The sequence below is a fragment of the Chlamydotis macqueenii genome, chromosome 5, assembly GCF_036417535.1.
Source record: "Chlamydotis macqueenii isolate bChlMac1 chromosome 5, bChlMac1.mat, whole genome shotgun sequence".
In the NCBI taxonomy this organism is placed as follows: Eukaryota; Metazoa; Chordata; class Aves; order Otidiformes; family Otididae; genus Chlamydotis; species Chlamydotis macqueenii.
Window position 1 is genome coordinate 49,177,953 of NC_141560.1, and position 23,746 is coordinate 49,201,698.

At 43.8% G+C, this 23,746-nt stretch overlaps 2 protein-coding genes across 5 annotated transcripts in view; both read left to right on the forward strand.

The window, feature by feature from the left end:
- PAMR1 (peptidase domain containing associated with muscle regeneration 1) overlaps positions 1–11,255 on the forward strand; it is a 58,154-nt gene extending 46,899 nt beyond the window's left edge. For 3 of the 4 annotated variants that reach the window (XM_086748128.1, XM_086748129.1, XM_086748131.1), the window contains 6 exons: positions 421–591; positions 3,018–3,230; positions 4,772–4,838; positions 6,995–7,227; positions 8,651–8,946; positions 10,208–11,255. In XM_086748128.1, coding sequence (XP_086604254.1) covers positions 421–591; positions 3,018–3,230; positions 4,772–4,838; positions 6,995–7,227; positions 8,651–8,946; positions 10,208–10,744 — 1,517 coding nt within the window. In that variant the 3' untranslated portion in view covers positions 10,745–11,255. The remainder of the gene's footprint in view (positions 1–420; positions 592–3,017; positions 3,231–4,771; positions 4,839–6,994; positions 7,228–8,650; positions 8,947–10,207) is intronic. The other variant, XM_086748130.1, reaches the window with a different exon arrangement.
- A 4,406-nt stretch (positions 11,256–15,661) lies between these two features.
- SLC1A2 (solute carrier family 1 member 2) overlaps positions 15,662–23,746 on the forward strand; it is a 95,629-nt gene continuing 87,544 nt past the window's right edge. Inside the window, exon 1 of the mRNA XM_086748132.1 lies at positions 15,662–16,390. Coding sequence (XP_086604258.1) covers positions 16,374–16,390 — 17 coding nt within the window. The 5' untranslated portion in view covers positions 15,662–16,373. The remainder of the gene's footprint in view (positions 16,391–23,746) is intronic.

Here is a 23,746-nt window from a genome sequence, read left to right on the forward strand (position 1 = left end):
AAAGATAGAAAGAAAAATTTGAAAGAATTTCAATATAAGGCTTTTAAGAATCTAAATTTTTTCTTGACCAAGCATGATAGTTCATTCAAAACCACTGTTAAGACAAAAAGTGCTTCAAGTACTAACATTGAGCAAATGAGCCCTAATGATGCAAATCGCTTATGCACATGATCACTTCACACTTCTGCCTAATCTCATTGAACTGAATGGATCTAGATATATTTTGAAAAGTGGCGTATATGTAAGTGTGTGTAGTACTGACATCTAAACAACTTTCTAAAGATTGGCATATATCTTTCTTGTAATTTTGACTCCTCTGCCCATGTTAATTGGTTTTTCAATGTTCTAAATAAAGAATCATCCTAACACAGTCCTGTTTTTGTAATAAAGTGGATTTTTTTGAAATATCTGAACTGTCAGTGGTGATGTGTAGGACTCCAGGTGCTCCCGCTCATGGTTTTATGGAAGGAGATGACTTTAAATACGGGGCCCAGGTTTACTTCAAGTGCAACGCGGGTTACAGCTTAAAAGGCAGCCGTGTTGCCTACTGTCAGCTTGATGGGATTTGGTCAACACATCATCCTGAATGTGGTAAGGTCACTTTAAGTTTTGCTTCTTATAAAAGGTTTCCGCCAATGTATTCACATGAAACTAGAATATCCAAATCTCACTTGAAATTTGGTGGATCCATGGCTTAACATGATGTTCTTTTGTCTTCCTGTCTTTGAGAAGCAGTAGGGATCCTTATTTTACTCTGCTGGAGACCAGGCCTGCAAGACTTGCTTATATAAAGGTCTGACTGAAACATCAAATGACTGGAAAATAATTTCCTCAAAGACTTTAGGCATACATCCTTCTTACACACAGACTGAAAATGTCTTGGACCAAAACCAAGTGAAGGACATTGTGCAATAATGAATAGCTGCTTCCATTACTATATACCTCTGATATCTTCTCTGCAGAAGTCTGGTGCACCCTGTGGAGGTGATTAGGGGCTTACTCCATGAAGACTAGACTCTTCGGGGGGAGTGTTGTGAAACAGCTGTATATGAGTTCATCTGAAAGAGCAAGCTATAGGCATTCTTCTGTCTAGAGAGAACATCTCCAGTCACAGTAAATGTAATATCAGGATTGTGCTCAAGTCCCTGCTGCATGATGTCTGGGGCTAAAGATCTACTGAAAGATCAGTCTCTAGACTTGGCTCTTACTGAAGTGCTAATTGGTGTAATTTGGGTCGCTCCTTCCCAGATGCTTTCTCTTTGTTTTAAATCCATCAAAAAAGTCATAACCCCATGCTTAGGGAAGAAGAGAATTACTATTCAAGTTACAGATAGGTGTAGGGTGAAATAAGAGAAAGCCTTCATTGACTTATTTGGTCAAGCTTCGGTACAGTTGGAAACATGCCCTCTGCTCATTAGATGATGCCTCTAGGCTAGATATTGAAACAGAAAGCAACTTACAAATAAAGCATTATACTGTGCGTGATTCCCTTCAGTCTTCAGCTGCTATCAAGTTATCAGTCACTTGTGGTTCATAAGTGAGAGAGCCTGTGAGGTACAGAGAAGAAAAATGGAGCCAAATTCAAAGGAGACAGGGCTCTGCTTTTCCCTTTCTCCTGGTTAAGAGGAAGTTCAGACGTCCTCTGTTGACTGAATATGACTCGTGGAAAAGTATTTAAGCACATCTATAACCTTCAGCATATGCTAAAATCCAATGTTGTTAAAGAAAGCACTGAAATATAGGCTTAGCTTGAATTCTTGAATTACATTCTCAATGTTAAGAGCATATGGTCTTCATTGAACTTGTACTGTTATGGTTAGCTATGAGCTCACACGCTTCTCTGAGCTGGGCTCTGTCTGCTGACGTGAGGATATGGGAACAGGACAGGGCCATACCTATGCACTGTTACTGTGCTGATTTCACAGGGGTTTAAATAAATGTTTAAGTGCTTTGTTATACGTTGGTGCTTTTGTGAAGTGAGGCTGAGTAGGCAGCCGAGTCTGAAGCAACGACGTGAAGAGGTCATTTCTGGTCAATTGATACATCTCAGTCTTCTCAGCCCTCCAGAAGCAGAGCAGCACCAATATTAGCTGTCTAAATTAGATGTTCGCTGGTTAACATGCAATGAGACACCAGACAGAGGAATTAAACAGAATTGCATGTTACTGTCATCCTGACAAGAAAACTAGGATGAAATCCAAAGGAAAAAAAAAATGTACCTTTTCAGTTGCTAAATAGAAAGAGCAGAGGAGTGAAAAATATAGGGAAAAGCATTTATTAGCATCCCATAGGGAATATTGTCATCCAGATTTAGGCCAAAAAATTAAGTTTATTGAGAGAAAAAAACACAACAACAAAAAACGCAGGGGAAACTATTGGGAAGGAGGAAGTAAAAGAGGTTTTATAGGCAGAACCTAGCATGAGTAAGCTTTCCATATTAAATTTTTAGTATCAGTAAATATATATATGTTCTTTTTCAATTCCCATATTGCCCTGGATTATTGAGATCTCTCTCTCAGTGCTAAGAAACCAAAATGCAACCAAACATAAAAGTAAAATTAAGTAGCTTAGTTTTATTATCCAAGTCCAGTGAGGTATTGAAAGTACAGAAAATAAGGAAAGAATGCCAAGGGCCTGTTTCCTGCGAATAACTTAAGTGCATCCTTTTATGCTCTTGAAGTAGCCCTCTTAATGTTAATGGGACATTAACATCATGTAAAGTCAAGGTTCTTTTCCAGATTGTCAGCTACATTTTAAGGTTTTTTTAACAATTTGAGAATCTTACACTTTCAGTGAAGACTAAAGTGTGTATTATAAACAGACATCTGTATATTATAATTTGTTCTTTAATATTTGATCTTTTTGAAGACAGAGATCCCAGACGGGTCTTGAAAAGGCATCTTTAATAAAGTGTAGATTGTGTAGTAATGTCTGAATGGAATGCCAGATAATCTGATGGGTGAAAATAATGGTGTGAACTTTATAAAATGGTTACTTTTTTTCCCCTCTATTGTTAGTTCTAGATGAAAAAACCTGCTCAGATCCTGGTGGCCCACTCAATGGCTACAGAAGAGTAGTAGAAGACACTGGGCTCTTTAATGGACGCTATGCAAAAATTGGCACAGTCATTGCCTTCTTTTGTAACAACTCGTATGTTCTTAGTGGGAATGAACAGAGGACCTGCCAAGATGATGGAGAGTGGTCAGGGAAGCAGCCAATCTGCATAAAAGGTAGTTTACAATCTTTTTTTTACCACAACTCACAAAAGCTGCTATGGTTTTACTGGAGTTTGTTTTATATAATTTACACTTGCCAAATGATCATTTTTATGAAGATTAAACTAATGGACACCTGATAATGAGATTGGTAGTTTGCCAGCACCACTGGCTGCTAAACTCAGGCAGAGAAGATACTAGCGATTCCAGAAGATGTTTCCATGTTTAAACATAGAAAGCAATGTTCCCTAAGACCCTTACTAGCCCTCATTCTAGGATCAAACCTGCGAAAGATCAAAACCAAAGGAGATCAAGAGGGAATTGAAATAGAAGGAAATAATTGTTTCATCAGAGTTGCTGTCGTACGGCCCAGCTCTCCTCTCATAATCCCTTTAAGTCAATGGGACCAGTCATGAGTGTGAAAGACCAAGCCTGTAGATTGCAGTCTTGAAGGTCTAGTTCAGAAAACCAGTGGAGGACATACGTGAACTATCTGTATTCACCAAAACCTGAAACACATATTTAAATCTTTGCTAGAAAGGGAATTATGCTGTTGACCTGGAACTACTCTAAGCATGTCTGAAACCGTGAATGGATGAATGAATTTGGGCTGGGGAACTGCCAAATTCATTTTCCCAAAGCAATTGTTTGACACATATTTTAATGGTAGTAGTGATAATATAAGGAAATATGTCTGTCCCCTGGAGAATTTGATTTATTCTATTATTTTAGATGGAAATATTCTCACTCTGAAGCATATAATAATTTGTGGAAAGCATCTTTATTGATGTTAATTTTGATAGTGACATAAAAGTTAACATATACAGTAAGCACAAAAACCTAGATCTGTTAAATCCCACAGAACACAAGTGCTTAGGCATACAGATAAAATCCATCTGGCAAGATTCCTTTTCTTCCACTGTACACAGCAAGAAGGAGATTTGAACCGAGCAACCTGAATATTTTATCCTGCTCTTAAAGTAAATAAACTGAATATGCAAAATTAGAAATCATGGATCTCCCTTCTGTTATTTCGTGCATATTCAGGTAACTCTGAGGTGTTCCTTTGAATCGGAATCTTTAGCTCCTTACAATGGGTGCACAAGCAAACAGACATTTAGAAATCTATAACACTCTGTATGCTGAGTCACTGGGATTAGCTGTCTGTGGCTACACAGATAGAAATTAAGTATTTTTTATATAATTCCATTATTGCAAAAGTTTGCTCAGATTCCAGACCATCAGCTGTAGTGGTGTAAATCTGGGATTCAGACACACTGATGGACAAATCTTCCTCCATGGCTGAAAGTGCCAGTGCAGAAGATGCTCAGTTGCTCCCACTGTTGTAAATGGGATAGATCTGGCGATCTGCGAGGAAGTATTTTTTCAAGGCTTTAGGTTTAGGGCATATCTTTATTTTAATGCATGTAACTTACTGCCTCTTTTCTTAATCCAGTCCACTATAGCTAGTGAGAGGAAAGAGTGGAAATGCGTATGAACTTTAACACTTGAGCTGTGAATGTGGAAAGTACTGTGCAACCTTGTATTTTTTCTAGCCTGCAGAGAGCCAAAGATCTCTGACCTGGTGAGACAGAAAGTGCTTCCAATGCAGGTTCAGTCAAGGTGAGAATGTAATATCTCAACTACAGTTTAAAGAAAAAATGTGATTGCTTTTCCCCTCCTCTCCTTTCCACCCTGTGTGTTTAGCCTGCCTGAGCAGCCATTCCCACAACTCCACTGATAACCAAGCGAAGATTGCTGCTGGGAGGGGACGTCTGTTTAAGCACAGGTTTGCAAGCTACTGGAGGCAGCCGGGAACAAATGCTCAGTTAGAGATGTGCAAACTACTGGACAATGCCAGAATTAGGCTTGCAAGCTTGTGACAGGCTATGAGAACAGTCTGAGAACAGTTCCTCGGGGCTAATGGTGTGTCTTAAAATAGGAACACGTGCTGTCTTAGAGAAGAATGAGTGGGGACAGCGCAAGGAGAGAAGGACAATGCAATCTGCTCTCATGAAGTTTCACCATTCAAAGTGATATGGCACAACTCATATAAAGATGGGTTTGGGGTGGGCATGAGGCAGAGGAGGAAGTAGAGAAAGAGGGGAGGAAGGAATGAAAAATCAGACCTTGTCTGGGCTTAGCCTTCTGCTGATTTCTTGAAATAAACCCAATCTGAATTAGTTATGCTGCAATGTTCAGGTTCATTTTTTGTCCAAGTAGTAATTTCTCATTTCAGGGTGGTGGGTTTTTCTTTTTTTTTTCAGCACATGACACATTTATTTTTAGATGCAGTGCAAGAACTGTCTTCAGCTTTGGTCTTAAGAACAGCCATACCAGGTCAGAATAAAGGTCCAGCTCAAGCCATATCCTGTCTCTGGCAACGGCCAGTAGCAGATGCCTAGGGAAGACTTTAGGAATAAGGCAAACATGTGCTTCCCAAATACTCTCCCACTCTCCAGCTCTGTGATGTATGATTGTAGAGATGGCCCTGAGAAGCCATCAGGAGGCTTTAGTAGCCATCAGGGGATTTTTGTTGCTTAAATTTCTCAATTCACTTTTGAACACAGGTCTTTTTCTGCTAAATGTTTCAGATATTAGCACCAGCACTATGAGAGTGTGTACATGCCCCCACCCCCATAGCATCCTGATGGCATCTCATGTTCGTGGACTGTTTTTGTCCCTTGGTGTAGGCTCTCCATTTCATAGATTAATAGTGAGGCAACGTGTGGATTATGCAATATTGCAAGGTCACGTGTGAGTAGGGAATGGGACCCTGGCAGTCTAAGCATGACCACAGCAGCTCTTCCAAAATACAAGAAAGTTGCCATTGCTTTGGTTCTTAATAACTATTTTCCTTGAGTGCTGTTATGTATTGCCTCATATATTCTATACGACAGAGGCAGTCTATGTCTCTCTGTAATCAAAAATGGAATTATCACGTGAAAAAAAAAAACATTCTTATGGCTTTTCTGGATGCAGGCAGTACCAGAAATCTCAAGGGAAATTAATTTCCTGCTGAATTTTATGTCCTTCAGACATAAGTAGTTTTTTCCTGTAGATATTTGCTTTTAAGCATTAAAGCAAGGGACATGTTCTAAGTGATGAACATTTAAGTATGACTGTAGTCAAGCTTATGGTCCACATCTAGGCTGGTGCATATATTTATTTTTTTTAATTATGTGCCATGTTTCAGCTAATCAGTACAATTTCTAAATGGAAGCTTAGTGATTCTTGCAATTATGAAATCTCTGTGGTGAGGCAATTATCTCTGTTAATTGCTAAATCAAGCAACTTTATCAACATGATTTAATCTGAATCGATTCCTAATACTCCCTATTAAAATGTTCACTAGAGAAAAGATGTGCCTAACTCCTCTCTAGTGAGAATTAATTATGGCAATGCCAACTTCCAGTGTAATTTCTTTATTTAAAACCATGGTATCTGAGTCCTTTTGTGAATGGCAAAAACTGTTCCGCATTCAGAGTCAACTGGTTGCAATCCAGAAACTGTAAAATGAAGAAAAAGAGACACAAATAGAAAATTTATAAACATATGCATATTTATATTTGTGTACATATATATATGTAAATAAAATATCTTGGATATAAATGAGAGTATTGGTAAACTCTATTGGAATGGTATTTTTGCCTTGTTCTTTCACAAGCTTTTAAATATAATTTTAAATGATACTTAACGCATCTGATGATAAAGCTATGGTAATGATTGCTTTTATAATATTATTATTATTACCTTGTGTTCATTGTGCCTTGAAACAGGGAAACACCTTTGCATCAACTTTACTCATCTGCATTCAGCAAGCAAAAGCTTGAAATCTACCCAACCAAGAAGCCAGCACTGCCATTTGGAGACCTGCCCCCAGGGTACCAGCATCTGCACACTCAGCTTCAGTATGAGTGCATTTCTCCTTTCTACCGCCGCCTGGGTAGCAGCAGGAGGACTTGTCTGAAGACAGGAAAATGGAGTGGGAGAGCCCCTGTGTGTATTCCAAGTGAGTCTCCAAGGAAAAAAAAAAATGCACCCATCTCTGGGTGGATGGGGGAACAAGATGTGTATTCATCTTAAATTATTAGGGAGTTCCAGTGGTGTAGGCTGCCTATGCTTCTGGCTGGGAGATAGGAGCAATAAAGCTTGGTGGATATATGGCTCTTTTTATCCACCAGTAGAACTTGTGCAATTGATAGTAAAGGGATCAAGCTTTCAGCACTGTAATTTGCCATCAATTTCCCTACTCTTTTATTGAGCAAAAGGTGTAGTGAGTTTCTCTCCTCATTTGAAAATGTTTTCCTACTATCACTTCATGTTTTCCTGTATTATTTATTGCAAATGTGATTTCTTTCATCTCTATACTTTGGCACACGGCTGACAAAAACATCAAAGTTTAAGCAATAGAATGGAGAGTCTGCATTTTAATGCATTTTTAATCTTTCTTTAATACACCCTGCTAAGGAAGGGTACATATTGCAGACTCTAAGTCCAGATAAAATCTTATCCAGAGCTAGTGCACAGAGTAAGACAGGGTAAGAACACCACAAGATTTGGTACAACCCACTACTGACATCAGGCAAACTGTGAAAAGTAAATCCTAAGATGAAGCAAATTTTTCAAGTTCTTGTTTGTCGTTTTGCTTTGAGATCATGTCATGTATTGAAAAGTATTTAATTCAATCCTTTTCACTATGAGTGTGCACACACTACATCCAGGAAAAAAAAAGTGACACTAAAAAAGGGACACTAAAAAATGTGGCCACAAGATGTAACTCTTTCAACTGAAGTAAACCTTTCCTAATACAGGAGATTTTAACCCAGGTCTGAGCCCAGCTAATATATTCCTAGGACAGGGCAGAGCTTTTCCTTTTCCCCAGAATGGGTGTTGATTTAGATGCATTTGCTTCAAGGTTCTTGCTGCAAGACAAGTCTGTTCTCATAGGTGTGAACTCACCTGTGCTAAGGCCAGTTCTAGGAGAGGACCTCACAATTACTCTGTGACTGCCTAGGGTGAGTTTTAGTGCACTGCTTGCTTTATGGTGTTTTATTATAAGCAAGAATCAGGGATGTTCTTTCAGTTTCTTTATGCAGTCATCTCATTATAGTGCAGCTTGGTAAGGTTGTCATGAAAATTCACAAGCTCATGTGCTAAATCCACATTCCCACTTCAGCCAGGAATTCAGATAATAATGGAAACATTGAAAGATTTGTTGTTTCTTGTTTGTTTGGTTGGTTTTTTTAAGCTATATAAAATACTCTTATATTATAATTTTGCAGATTGGAGACAGATGTTAATTAAAAAGCTGTCTCTCATGCTAACCATTGCAGTTTGGTTTTTCAGCACATCCTAAGCAGGGATCAAGAGCAATATCCAGATACTTTGGTGGGGAAAAGGTGTTACCTCATTCTTGGTTCTTGTTTCCTCAGTCTGTGGAAAAGCAGAAAACATCACCCTTCAGAAGACAGTGACCTCTACCAGGTGGCCCTGGCAAGCAGCAATCTATCGGACAGCCAACGAAGTGAAGGAGAACAGTCTCCGGAAAGGGGCCTGGATCCTTATCTGCAGTGGGGCCCTGGTGAATGAGCGCACTGTGGTGGTGGCAGCTCACTGTGTCACTGACCTGGGCAAGACCATCGTGCTGAAGACAGCAGAGCTCAAGGTGGTTCTGGGGAAATTCTACAGAGATGATGACAGGGATGAAAAGAGCATCCAGAACTTGCGGGTAAGTCTGCTGGGAGGGGAAAATGATGAGCACAGACAGATGCTGATCACATCCATCTTGTACGGGGAGAAAAAGGTTATCCTTTGAGCAATATAGTCTTACACAGTGTTCTTTGAAATGCATATCTAGAGACTCAACTGACAGAACTGTCATGGCACAAGGGCACATGCTGCAGTTCATTAAATTCTCCTGACACTATCCAACTCATATGTTCACACCCTAACATAGATCACTAAGAAAATAGCTCAGGTTCCATGGGCCACAATGTCTTGAGTGACACTGCTAGAAAAAAAGCAGAAGAGATGCCAGCTACGGTCAAAAGTGATTAGCATAATTTATGAGGGAAACACTTGTGCTCCAGATCCTGGTTTGATGCCATGAGCGCGTTTCACATCTCAGCCCCAAGGCTGTACAGCTCTAAACTCAAAGGAAGTTTATGTCTGACTCCAGCTCCAAAAATAGCACCTCAGGCTCATCAGAGTGGTTTTTCTTTTTTTTTTCCAAGTAGAACTAGAAAGGCTGAAGTCAAAATGAGGAGAAATATAGCAATTTTGCCTGTGTGTGTCTCTTCTTCTGGAGTGGGAGCATATGTAAGTTAATTAATGGCTTTTATCCAAGAAATCACAGTTAATTTGATTCTTCCTCCCCACCCCCGCACTCCCCCCCTTTTTTTTTTTTTTTTTTTCCCTCTAATTCCAGCTTTTTCAGACTTTTCCTGTAAGGAAATATATTATTTGTTTCCTTATAGGAATACTATCCATTCTTGTACTGTTTCATCAAGGTAAGTAGCAGTAAAGGTTTGGCCCCAACATTATGTAATGTATTGCTAGTATTCTTTTTTGATGGGAAGATGTTTGGCTTTCAATAAGAAGATAACGTTTGAATTCAAAGCCCCCCTCCTCCCCCACCCCCATTCAAATTCAACAAGCTGAAGATGACATGGCAGGTAAAATCTTTTCAGTAAACAGTGGAAAAACTTGAACTGCACATTAACTCCCCATTTTGCTGAAAATGTCCTTGACTCTTCATTCGGAAGAGTTTCATGCAATAAAAACTGGCCTGAAACCCAAGCCGAAAAAAAAAGTCAGAAGATGCTTGGTCTCTTTACATGGTTCTCATTTGAGTGAGCACTATGATGAAAGAACAGTTTGGGAGTGGAGCGTAGAGAAGTATGCAAAATAAACTAACATGTATTATAGTAGTATGGAAAGAGTGCTGCTGCCTTGCCATTGCAATTCTTCCTGCTCTGTTTCCTCGCCAGATTTCTGCCATCATCGTGCATCCCAATTATGACCCTATATTACTTGATTCTGACATAGCGATCATAAAACTCTTGGACAAAGCCAGAATCAGCAGTCGTGTTCAACCCATTTGCTTGTCATCTTCTCATGACTTGACTTCATCCACAGAGGATTTAAAAATAATGGTTACTGGCTGGAAGGTACTGGCTGACGTTAAAGACCCCGGATACAAGAATGACACAATCCGCATGGGAGTTGTTCGGATGGTGGATTCATTGTTGTGTGAGCAACAGTATGAGGATAATGGGATACAAGTCAGCATCACTGACAGCATGTTCTGTGCCAAACAAGACCACACAGCCTTTTCTAATATCTGCCCTGCAGAGACTGGTGGGATCGCAGCCATAACTTTGCCAGGAAAAGCATCTCCTGAGCTAAGGTGGCACCTGATGGGATTAGTGAGCTGGGGTTATGATAAAACTTGCAGCCTAGAACTCTACAGTGGCTACACCAAAGCTCTTCCCTTCAAAGACTGGATTGAGAAGAACTTGAAATAAAAAGCTGTGTCTGGAAATGGCATTTTATAACTATCATAATATCTCTCTCAGTCTCTGCTGCTTTGGGCTTCTCATCCCAGTGATGAGCCACGTCTGGGACAAGGTTAAGGCAGACAGCCTGGTGATTTGTCCTAGGATCAGATCTTCCATCAGGCTGCTTTTACTTAACCCATGACAGAGGGCCTCAGTGCATGCGAAGTTTTGCCATATTTCGCCTGTCTCCCCTGGTGGGAGGATGATGCTCTGCTCCTGAGTCTGACATACAGAAACAGGACAGCAAATTCTGACTGAAATTAATCTGTAGTGTGGAGTCCCCTAGAGAAATCGACGGCGAGCCTCTCCCAAAAATCTGTGTGACTGAGCAGATTAGGAGGCTGGAAAGAGTAGCCTAAATTTGTTATGATGGATGAGCTTGTTACAGTATGTGCTGTCGTATTGCCATAGTACAATGTAATCTTTTTCCCTCCCAAGTACTTTACACATTTAAATAAACCATGGTTTGTTTTTTTAACCTACATATCCATGTCTAACATTATTTCGATTCCTTGTTGCTTTATCTGTGTCACACTCTAGGGACTCTTTACTGCCCTTGGCTGTTTGCATGTGATTCTCATTTGGGACTCTTCAGGCACACTGAAAGGCAGAATTAGCACAAAATTAAATTACTACATAAATAACATGTTTTTTTTTTTCTTAATACATCCAGTGCTACTATTGTTGTACATGAACCATTGCAATGAAATGTACAGGGGAATTCTTTCCCACTTTGTATTCTGAACAGATGAAAACTTGAAACATATTTTAAAAACATTTTTCCATGTAGATTATTTCAAAGACGTATGAAAACCTCAGTAAAACTTCTGGTTTCCATCAGTTCACATACCTTTGTGGCAAAACAACACCTCTGTAGCTCATCAGGGTGAAGAATAATGTCCAGGTCTCACACTTGGCAGAGGCTTTTCCTGACTGCACTGTTTGACATCAAAGTGTAATATTCTCCCACTGGGCATGTTGTCTGGCAGAGAGACTTTGGTCTCCTCACGGTCCTTAATCACTGCTCTTTCACTAAATCATTCTCTGTTCAGTTGTGGTTAAAGACTAGAGATGAGTCCTAGAAAAAGTTGGGGAGGAGGGACAGGGGAATGTTTCCCATCAGGAATGACTCCTGGGTACACCATCTATGACACCCTGGATTTTGTAGGACCTTCAAATTATTACAGTGTCCAAACCAGCTCACACAAATAGTTGGATGTGAAGGCTAGGATCTGATGAAACGATTCCGTACCCTCACCAAGAAGGACTCCAATCCTGAAGCCATGTTCTGCCTAGCCTGTTGCATGCCTATGGCAATGATAAGCTAACAAGTCTGATTTCAGCTCTGATTCTCTGATGCTGTGAAATAGTGCTAAGAGTTTCGTAGCATTCAGTAGTTTCTACCCACTTCTGAATCTGAAATTTTCTGCTGAAAGGGCAAGTAGCATTGGAGGTCATTCCATGTATTTTATTTTTTGCTTTCCTGGGCAGAAAGATTTAATGTGCTATGTTTTTGAATTTTTCTTATTTTCACTGGCAATAGGACCAAGCGATATTGCTTGACTCAAAAAATTTAAGGACTACAACCAAAGTATATTGCTTCTCTTTATCTCGTTTGTCTATCTCCTCCTGCCAGAAGATTATGCTTGGCTGACAAGCTGCATGGCAACAACAGCAACAGAAATTCTGAATTAAATGTGAAAAATCAGATGTGTTTCATTCCTTTGCTGGGAGGGACACATGCCAGTGAACATCTGGTACTCACCTGCTAACAGAAGGGTTTAGAGGAAATTAGGTGGTAGTTCTGGAGAAAGGCAAACTTGCAGAAAGTCAACATGTGTTTCTTCCTAACACTATCGATGAAGACTGAAATGAGAAAGGAATAGAATTGTTTATTGGAGCCTGGCTTGCCCAGTCAGAACTCTTCCATGATTACGTTAAATGAGAGTCTTTACACTCTAATGGTAAGAGAAATTCTCTTCTAAGACAGAAATCATGAAGGTCTGTGAGCTGGTTATTTTCTCAGTTACGACACCATGACTCCATTGCTTTCCATAGCACTAATGTTCTCCACTGCTACGACTGAGAGAGAAGAGGCCCTAAGTTTTTTTTTCTCCCTCTAGGATTTGTCTATTGGAGAGCTAGGCGGTCCACACAGATCTGCAAAACTCTGTGTTAATTCCAGCTTTAGCCCCCACTCTTCTCCTTTTACTAAAGATCAGCCATGCCTAGTATTTACCGATCCTCTACCTCCTCCTCAGCGTTGAATCCCATCCCCATTTGGCTTCAAACCCCTCACAGATCTGGCAACACATAGCTGAAAGTTTCTGGGCTTGGGCAGCAACAGTATAGCTGTTCGCTGGCTGTGTATCACACAAAAGTATATTGTTGAAGAGAAACTTGGAGGAATTAATGGAATGAAAATCACAGGAGGAGGTTGCTACAGCTGTGTGCACAGAAGAATTCAAACCCCTTCTTTTGACAGTTATGATGTGCTTCAAAGAAAACAGAAGCAAGGAAATGGCCAGGCTTCTCTCAGCCCCAGGATTCAGGTTTTAGCATAGCCCTTTATTGAAAGAGGAATTAGCTGTAGCATTTGGTTCTACTTCTGGACCTCAGTGATGTTTGAATCCTGGATTTAGTTCTGGCTAATCTCTAAATGCAAACATAATGTTTTATTTCTATTGTTATGTGACCTATGCATTCACATGTACGGGTGGGCAGTCAGATCAACCTGACCAAGCATCTGCACCGTGCCTAGTGTTTGCAGGAATTACAAATCAGCCCGTCCATCCTGTCTGGCAGGCTGACCCACAGTAGTACCATACTTACAGCCTGGTTAACAGAACAGGGGTTAACATCTACCTCCAATACTGAGGAAAAATAGAGGATGAATATTTGAAAAAAAACCAACCTGTGAGCTGGAATCACTAATCCCTTTGATAGCTAGGATCTATTTTTAAGACACAGAACTATTTCAAACATCTCTTTCTAAACAGGTGAGGATCTATGCCATCTGTTGGAGGAAGGGTGTGAAATAGCACAACATGGAGAGCAACACATCCTCCCTCTGAGGAAAAGAGCTGCGCATTCTGGAAAGGCCGTATGAAAAATAAAGAGAGCAGAGCAGCCTCTGCATTCTTACTCACTCCAATGGATTTACACTTCCCCCTTTGTATGTTTTTGGGGCTGAAGGTGCATTAAATTACTTCCAAAAGCCAGGGTGCTTAGCTGAAAAATAGCAGCGGAAGGAAAGGGACATGCTGAAGTACATGCTCTTCTCAGGCGTACCTTTAGCAACTCTAACGGAACTGCCCTGGTAACTTGTTCCCCTTGAAAAACCAAGTCCATGGTAAGATTACAAGAAAAAAATGTGTATTTGATTAGGACTGGGGAATGCACACCAAGCTGCACCCAGCCATTTTTAAGGACAGGTACTGGAAGTGGCTCAGCTGCAGGACAGGCAGCGGTGGAGCGGTGGGCAGGGTCGGGCAGCCCTTGCTCGGCTGTGCATCCCCTGCAGCCTCGCTGCTCCTTACCATGGCAGGGAGCTTCCCGCATGGCTGCTGGCTTTCTGTGCCTCCTTGGTGCAGAGGGGAAAGGCTTGTTCCCTGTGAAATGGGACATCAGATTGGATGCAAAGACAGCACGGAGGCTGGCAAGCAGAGCCACAGCTGAGGGAAACCAAAGTGAAGGTGCCTGGCAGCATCTTGACATGGCATGAGCGTCCTGTGCCAGAGTGCGGTGACCGAACGGGATGAGAACTCCCTGCCCTACGCCGCAAACATGGCCCGGCTGCAGCTTGCAGGCCAGGGAGTGGGATCTGGAAAAATCCAGTGGATCTGGAAAATTCCAGCACGGACGGTGCTGCGGTTCCAAGGGTGAGGAGGAGGGGTAGCACCAAGACACCTCTGTGCTCTCCTGCGGGCCGAGCTACTGCGAGTGCCCGTCCAACGCTCCCTGCTCGGCCTCACCTCCCGCCCGCGTTCCCGGCCGTTCCTGTCGCAGCATGGCTGGGGTGGCCACCGCGGGACGGGGGCCGCGCCCGTCAGCACCGCCCTGCGGCCCAGCCGGCCGAAGGCCCCGCCCGCACCGCGGCCCCGGGCCCGCCAGGCCGCGGCCAGGCGCGGCGCCCCCCGGCGGGGCGGGGCGCTGCAGAGGGGCGCGGCGGCGGCGGCGGCGGGCGGGCGCAGGTACGGACGCGGCGCGTGGCGCGGTGGAGGGCGGCGTGGGCGCGCAGAGGCGCTGCGGGCACCCGCGGGGCTGCGACCTCTCCCCCGGGGCCGCGGCGGCGCGGGGCCGGGCCAGGCCAGGCCAGGCCAGGCCAGGCCACGGGGCTGGGGCTCTGCCTTGCGGTCAGGCTAAGCCTGCGGGGACACCGCCGCCGGGGTCCCGCCGCACCGGCAGGTGGGGCCTCCGCCGCGGCGCCGCCCCCGCTTCCCCGGCAGGGGGCAGCACCGCCCCGCGCCGGCGCCAGGCCGGCCGGGGCCCCGCGCATTCGTTGCGGCCGCGCCGCGCCCTGCTCGTCCCTGGGGGTGGGCGGCCCCGGTCGCCGCCCGCAACGGCCTTTCGGTACTGCCGCGGCCGGCAGCCAGCCCTGGGCCGCCCCGGCGAGATTAGGACGGCTCTCGCGAAGGGCTCAACGGGCCCAGGCCCGGCGAGGGGCGGCCGTCTAGCGCCGCGCTGGGCTGTGCCGCCTCGGGAGGCAGCGGGGCAGGTGCCTCGGCCGCTGGGGGCGCGGCCCGGCAGGCGGGGAGGCGGTGGCGAGCCCCTGGGCCGGGCGGGCTGCGGGGCTCTCCTCTCCCGTTCGCCAGCGGACATGAGGGGCATGAGGTGGCAGCCGGACACCCACGAGAGTGGATTTTGGGGGGGGGGGGGCGGATTCGCTCCTTCCCGTCGCTGCCGGCCGGCTCCCCGCAGTCCCGGAGGGGCCTCTCGGTGCGGAGGGCCGGGCCTGCCCCGGGGAGGCGGTGGCAGTCCGCAGCCAGCGGGGCAGGTCGCGGTCGGCAGCGGCCGGCCCTCCCACTGCGAGGGGCTCGCCGCCCCCCACCCCCCGCCGCTCTTCTGTCAAGGAGCGGTTGGGGGGATTTATAGGAGTAACAACGGCGCGTGATGTCAGCCCGTGCCTAAAATAGAGAGGGATAGACTGCAAATCCACGGCTCGAGGGCTAAAACCTTCCAATCCAGCCTCAGCCAACACCGCGCCGATGTGAAGTCGCCCCCACCTCTCGCACACGCGCGCACACACACAGGCACACGCACCCGCACACGCACCCGCACCCCACGGCGAGGGGAGGGCGCCGGGGGATCGCAGCCCGGCTGCCAGCGCCTCCTCGCCCCGCCGGCCACTGCTTGGGCGACCGCGGGGCAACAGCGCCGGTCCCCGGGGCGCGGAGAGCCCTCGCTGGGGCGGCGGCGGGGTTGGGGAGAGCCGAGGAGCCGGATCCTCGCCCTGCACAGCCCCCAGGATTACAAGGAATTGCCTGCTCCTTCCCGGAGGCGAGCGAGGGTTTCCCCAAAGAGCCAACCTCCTTCGCGCCCTGCTGTCCAAAATAACCCCTTGGACTCTTGAGAAGACAGGGGGGCTTTCGGGACCATGGCGTCGACAGAAGGGTGAGGGGGACCGGCTCTTGGGAGGGAGGGAGGAACGGGAGGCTGAGGGGGGGTGTCCGGCATTGTGCTTTTGGTAAGTTTCCTGTCATCGACTTCATTGTTAATCCTTTTCCCTCGCCGTTCCTTAAGAGAATAATTGGGGAGCGAGAGGAAACGAGAAGCCGACGAGCCCCATTTAGGAGAAGGGGTGGGGGGGGGGAAAGAATTTAAAATATGAGCCACTGGAAAGGTTTTTTTTTTTCTCGCATCACTCCTTTCTTTAACCCCTGGAAGGCAGATCAAGCTTAAACCACCTGCCTGAAAGAAGAGTCCAGGTGAATGGTTAACTCAGGTGGAGGAGGGAGCAGCTTCCTAAATATAATAATAACAATGAATAGTGCAAAAAGAATCGAGAAGCTGTCCCCCCACCCACCCTTTAAAAAGGCAACAAGCAAATCCAACTTCTTGAGGAGTTTTGCAATTTTGCAGTTTTGTGCCAAATGCGTTGCAGTGCTAGCAAGAGCAATGCTGGGAAGGGCGAAGGGTTATACAAGAGGCTTTAAAGAAAAGCAAACACAGTTCAGCCCTGGTAGTGTCCCTCAGAAGGAAACCTTTCTCCCTACCCGTGACAGGGTTGCAAGGATCTGCCGCTTTGTCTCTGTGATGGGGCTGGAGGCTTGTTCGGTTTACAGAGTAACTGGTAGCAGGAAAGAAAAGAAAACGTTTATTTGATCTCTGGTTGCCCTCTTATAACACTAGCTAGTATTAGACTGTGTCTGGTGTGAGCCTCCCCTTTATCCCTGGATATTGTCAGGTTGTATCAGCATGATCTGCTCTGGATAGGGCTCTCTGAGGACAGAGTGCAAAAGGAAGCTCTGTTTATATTGCTTTTGTGTCTCTCAGGTTGAAAGAATTGCTGAGCTGATTTAAATAACCTGACACATGTCTGGGAGGGTGTGCACGCAAGTGTCCTCTTACCTGGGCAGAGGAAGGAACTGCTCTCTGCGGAGTGGCCCGCGAGCAGTTGGCTTGGGAGGAGTGGAAGGTTAGGAAGTATTAGCTTTGGTTGCTTTAGAAAAAGGACAATCCCTCAGGTCTGACAGAGGGCAAATCTATGGGGCTCTTCTGGCTCTTCACAAGACCATGACAGAGGTAACTAACTTACTGTTAGCTACTGCCTTGCTTTCACAGGGAATTTCTGCTCCAAATTTCTACATTCTCATTTTGGTAGCAGCCCAGGAGTTTAATTTGCCTTGTAGCATTTCCTCTGACAATGAATTCACCTAACTAGATACTGTCAGCAGATAACTGGAGCCACGAGGAAGGAGCTTGGAAATGAAGGAACCAGCCTACGTCTGTAGGGTTGCAGCTCTGTATTCTCTTTCCCTTCTGTATGTTTGGACTGCCCCAACTTTCGCTCCCCTCTGGGTGCTCCCATCACCTGCTGTTTTAATTCCCACATGAGGTGGCTGTAGAGCTCTATGCTTGTTTTGGACCCATGGGGGAATGTGGAATCTGTTGTGCAGGATCTTAGTAAGAGGAGACTTGACAAAAGGTGGTTGCGTTAGAGGGATTTGTCAATTTTGGATGAAAGGAGGTTTTAAATGTATGCAGAAAGAGAGGTGCTTTTTAAATACATTGGCTGGACAGGTGGGCTAAGAAAGATCAGGAACAGAAAGACTTAATAGATGCATGCTTTTGCTTTCCTTACTGGGCAGAGCTAAATTGTCAGGGTGAGAAAAGAAACAAAAAGTTTAGGCTTTGCTTTCAAACTTTTTAGGAAGCTTACCTACATTAAGACAAGCCGAAACCGTTTATTTGGTATGATTCAACTAGTGTTCTGTGATAGCTGAAGGAGGTGTGGAAAACAAGCTGAGTGGGAAGCATTTCACTTGTCAATCCCTTTTTACCAATGAGAACCTCTTCCAAAACTGAGTTGTCATCTTTCCCTCCCCTCAGGTAAAAAGCTGAGGGTGGAGAAAAGCTTTATACTCTGGCCTACAGGTCAGCAAACTCAGGCACCATAAGGATCAGCAGGGAAAGTGAATACTGGCCAGACCTTGTTCCAGAAAGGCTTTCCACCAGCACTAGCACAGTGGGAAAAAGGTAGCAGAAAGCGCCCATGGCTGCAAGCAGAGCAGTGTATCTCAGGCACACACAGGTGCACGGAGGCAGACTTGCTGGAGGTGGGGACAAACTGTATGCACTTCAGGTTTATGTCTGGTGGCTCTTGGGGTGTTCAGAGAGATACATTAGTCAAGATCTGAAGTATGTAAAGGCTTTATTTTGTTGTGATAGAACTGCTTCAACCATGGTCATTTTTGCAGTACGTTATTTCTCCATTAACAGTGGAGCTTACATAAAATCTCCAAAGTGGGGATGTCAGGAGTGTGACACGGTACTTGGTGAACAACAAAAGGCCCTGATGTATACACAGAGGAAGGCAATCTGTATTCCCTTGTTAAGAAGTAGTGGTCACTAGAGCCAGGATTTGCTAGGAAAGGTTTTCTTGTCTGTGCCTTTTCAGTCATTATTTTTTTTTCTTTCAATGTCTTATTTGATTAAGCTTATCCATGTGTAGAAATTTACTGCCCAAATCTTTCTGTTCCAAGAGGATGGTGAACAATGGGAAACTTCAATTGGTTGAAAATGAGAAAGGGAATTTCCCCCAACATGGCAAAATCAGACCCGTGTGTCCTCTAGGTCTACCTTGCTGTAGTTCCAGCTCGTGGGGCTTTGGCTTACTGTTGAATACGCTGTCTGTTTCTTCACTGTGAAGTCTTCCTTTTACAAAATCCCCAGATCTCATTAGCAAGATGGATTTTTGGTGTTTAGCTGGTGCTGAAAGAGGAAAATTCAAAAAGTAAGGGCTAACCAAGTATTGATACTGTTCACCATTGCTTGTTTTTATGTTCTCTGTTTAAATGTCCTCTGCTGGCCATGACTTCAGACAGGGTGCTACTGGGAGAGGTGGCCTTCTATCTATGCCAGAGTGGCCTTGCGTGAGTCAGTGTGGTTCACAGATCCGGCGACATTAGTTCATATTCACAGATTGTGGTGTCTGGCATAGGGCTTAGCATGTGGTAGGCTGAACCTATGGAGACTTACTGCAGCAGAGCATTTATGCATTTCCTTTGCTTTTACAGGGTCTCAGAGGCCCTAAAGGTTAAATTAAATGGGCTCTGATCCAATTGATGCCCATGCTTCCTTTCAGAGCTTTGAGCAAAGTCCTGAATACCTTGCTTCACATGGTTTTGTTATGGCTCTCATCTCTCTTTTTAGTGTTACTGTTTCAAAGGGAAGGAACGTAATACCTCACTACTGTGTTTTTTTTTTAAAAAAAAAAAAACACCACATTTGTATAACCTAGCGATAGGTTTTAGGTGTTAAATCAGCATGCAACTTTGTAACTCAGATATATAAAACTTTGAGTGTTTAAATTATTTATTTTATTTTACCTATTTGAGTGATGCTGGTTTAGATACTCTAAAAATCTAGAGACGCGTTTTATTTTGTATACCTCTGAAGAGCGGGAGTTGCAGGTGTGAAGTTTGGGTTTGGGTCTGTTCCTTCAAGAGTATAGCCACTAGGAGACACTATCACTGCATCTATAGCAGTAAATTAAACAGAGGCAGAGCAGGTGTCGGAGCCGCGAGCTCAACCCTCTATGTGCAGGTCAGCCCAAGAGCAATCCTGCCGTGGCTTTGGCCAGGCAGCCCTCTCCCACCTCTCCCAGTTCACAGGCATGGTTAGGGAGTCAGCGTGGGCCATTCCCAGTGGGCAGCCTGGATATGATCACCATATTTTGGAAAGTTTAATAATACTGATGTGAGCTCTTTCATTTCCTTTGGTCTCGGTGCTGGAGAACAGTCCCGGGGCAGGTTTATGATAAGAACAGTGATGTTACCCTTACGGGTATGTGGTACGCAGTTAACGGGCAAGCCTCTGTGTGCCTGTGTGCGTGATGCGCCGTGCTACAAAATAAATCTCGCAAACTGTAGCAGTACACTGAAAAATTATTGTGTTTGAAAATAGCGGAAGTCTGGGTAATTGCTTAGCATCGTGATTTAATTAGTGAAATAGTCATAAGTGCTTCACAATTTCAGGTACACGATGTGAATGATGTTTATGTAATATGAAATGGCACAAGCGCAGAGCTCCCATGCTGTTCAGAGTAGCAGATATACTGCATGGAAGCTACGGAGATCCCTGTCTTGATATTTGACTTTATCAATATCTCACTTAACAGGAAAAAAAACCCCAAAAATCCCAGCTGTGGTCCATTCCTCCTCTCCAAACTTGATTGTTGCTGCATTCTTCTTCTATAGATACTCTCTATTTTCATCCCAGGTTTCACTGTCTCTGAAGCTACAGTTCCACAGTCGTGAATACGATTTGTCTGTACTACCTGATCACCAAACAATGCGAGTTTGGTCCAGATCAGGGAGCGCGTGATTTGATTTCTCTTAAATTAGCCAGAGCACATAGTACGGAACTTACACAGGTTTTATATTATCTGTAGAAATATGATTATTAGCCAGTTCAACATAAAGTTAACACAGGAGGCACAAATAATCAATACCTTACCTGGCATCAAGCCCTGTGGACGCAAGTTAACCTGTCAAAATTTTTTGAACAAATTTTTTCCTTAAGAATTTATTTATTATACAGGATTAGTGTTACAGTCATGTGGCTGTGATGGTTTTGAATCTTAGATTAGGAGTCCTAAAGCCATTTGCTGCATTGTCAAGACAAAGTCTGAAAGGGAGATTGCCAACACATATTATACGCCTAGCCCAGAGACAACGGGACACACCTAAGTGAGTCAGAAAAACTAGCTTTCCGTTTAATGGTAGGGTTCAGGAACCTGCATAGGAGAGTGAGTTTTCAGGATCTGCCACAATACGTACAACAAGCACACCCACAGATTTCTTGTCATCTGAGTTTTTACTCTGTAATTTACCCACAAATTCCTCTAAATAGAAACTTGATGAAATGTGCTGGCACAAATGTTTAGATACTTCAGAGGATGAAATCCTCCAGGTGCTCTCACTGTTATTTTTCTGCAGGATTTGAACCGCACCAACTCAGGAGGGAGTTGTTTTACCCTACGCTCAGACATTTTGTGGGACAGATGGAGTGGATGTAGCCTATTAATTAGACATATCAGCTGTGGCTCTGACCTCATTTCACTGTTGTCAATTGCAAATCCCTCATCGATTTCAATAAAATAGAATTAGGCTCTACAGAAGATAACGCATGTTCCTTAAAACTAATCTGATGTCAGGACAGTTCTCATGGCCCCAAACTTCAGTTTGGCCTTGAGCTACACTTTCAAAAAGAAGTTGTCACCTAGATTTAACTCAAAGTTTCTACATATCCAGATCCTTATATAGATGCACAAGGATTAAAATGCTTATTATAAAGTATATAGGGGCTTATTTATTCTGAACTTTTTGGAAAAGGCAGGTTATAGTATTGGATTAGATAGACAAAGGCTAAAGGGAGATAGTGCTTCCTTAAAAAATGGCTAAAGTTTTCAAAAGTCTTGCCTTACTGTAGCGGTCCATGAGATGAACAAATGTGCATGTACAGCCTCCTCCGTGAACAGGCATGCAGATGTGTACGTACAAGTGCACTCAGAACTCGGCATACAAAGCAGCACTGTATTTCTGCACTAGCAAATTACTTCATTTAGGTTTCTTTCTTCACCTTGCTGTTTCCCCTTGATCTATATTCTATCCTGACCAAGATCACTGGTAACTGTAAATTTGTGAGCACTGTTTAAAGGGTCACAGTTTTTCAGTTTAAAAAGCCCGTCATTAAGTCTCTGTCCTGTTCTACCTGCATAGCAGTGTGGTTGGTGTGTGGATTCTTTCTCCGTGTACAGCAGGAGCGCCGGGGCTGTGTATGAGGGGGACGTGGAGCCCGCGCTAACCCCAGCCTGCAGCGCCAGGCTATCTCTGCAAAGAGTTGTCTTCATACAGGAGCAAGCTGTGTGACTGGGAGGGCGTGGAGAGAAAGCACAGTGGTAACAAGCGAGCCTCATCTTCGCTACCTTCTCATTTAATGCCTTTTCATTTTCTGTATGATTTAATTCCCTTCTCCAGCCCCATGTGTTGCAATACCTGCTATTTAGAACAATTAGTTGTATGAGTTCTTGAAAATACTGGCTGGATCTGTCAAATCCATCATCTCTGTTATTGTCCATTTGCTAATGAAATTAGCAATTCCTCTCTTGCCAAGTCAGTGCAATGTTTCACACTTTTAGCCTCCAGCTCATTAGTTTAAAATGCTACTTCCACAGGCATACAAGCAATAAAAACCAGTGTGCTTTTATATATTTAATCCTACTTCTATATTAATTTCAAAGCCTCTCAGTGTACTTAAAGCTTTAAGACAATTAGCTACAATACGTGTCTAAGTGCTTGGGAAAGGTAACAGACTAGGTTCAAAGATCATAATATTTTCTAACTTTTGTCTAGAACATATTTGACCCTGGGTAAGCAATCCAAATTGGAGATCCTTACAAGGAAGAACAAACAAGAACAGGAAAGGTGTAGAAGAATTAAGGAACATTCCTGCTAATTACTGGCATCTTTAGGAGAATGGTGTGAAGTTCACAAAAATGCAGTATTTCAGGTTCACTGACATGTCTGAGAAATCAAGTTCATTGAATTTTTTTAAGGAAAAGAAGGTGGAAGGGGAATTTTAAAATGAAAAACATTTAATTTTTACTTAAAAAAAAAATGCTTAGTTCAGCCCAGTTTCATTTCAAACCTATTTTTCAACTGAAAAAAAAAAAAGGGTAAATGAAAAAAAAGGAAGGCTAAAATGAAATGGTAGGGACTCCAATACAAAGGAAAACACTTCACTGTATATTAAAGAAACATTTTGGGTTGACTAAAACAGTATTTGTCTTTTCTTGTGGGGCTTTTTTATTTTTAGTTTTGCTGACAAACTCAATATATATATATTTTAGTGTGACTGCGACTGATCTATTTCTTGACTTTTTAAAAATGTAAGCACCAAATTAAAAAATCAGTAATTTTTCCAGGCTATTTTCTGCTCTGTAGCCTTTTTTACTATTTTCTCAACACGTAAGTTAAACTCCAGGCTATTCCTGTAGGCATTTAAATTTATATAGAATCATAGCGTAGTTTGGGTTGGAAGGGACCTTTAAAGGTCCTCTAGTCCAACCCCCCTGCAAGGAGCAGTGACATCTCCAACCAGATCAGGTTGCTCAGAGCCCCTTCCAACCTGGCCTTGAATGTTTCCAGGGATGGGGCATCTGCCACCGCTCTGGTGGTGCACTGGTTGCAGTGTTTCACCACCCTCATTGTAAAAAAAATTCTTCCTTATATCCAGTCTGAATCT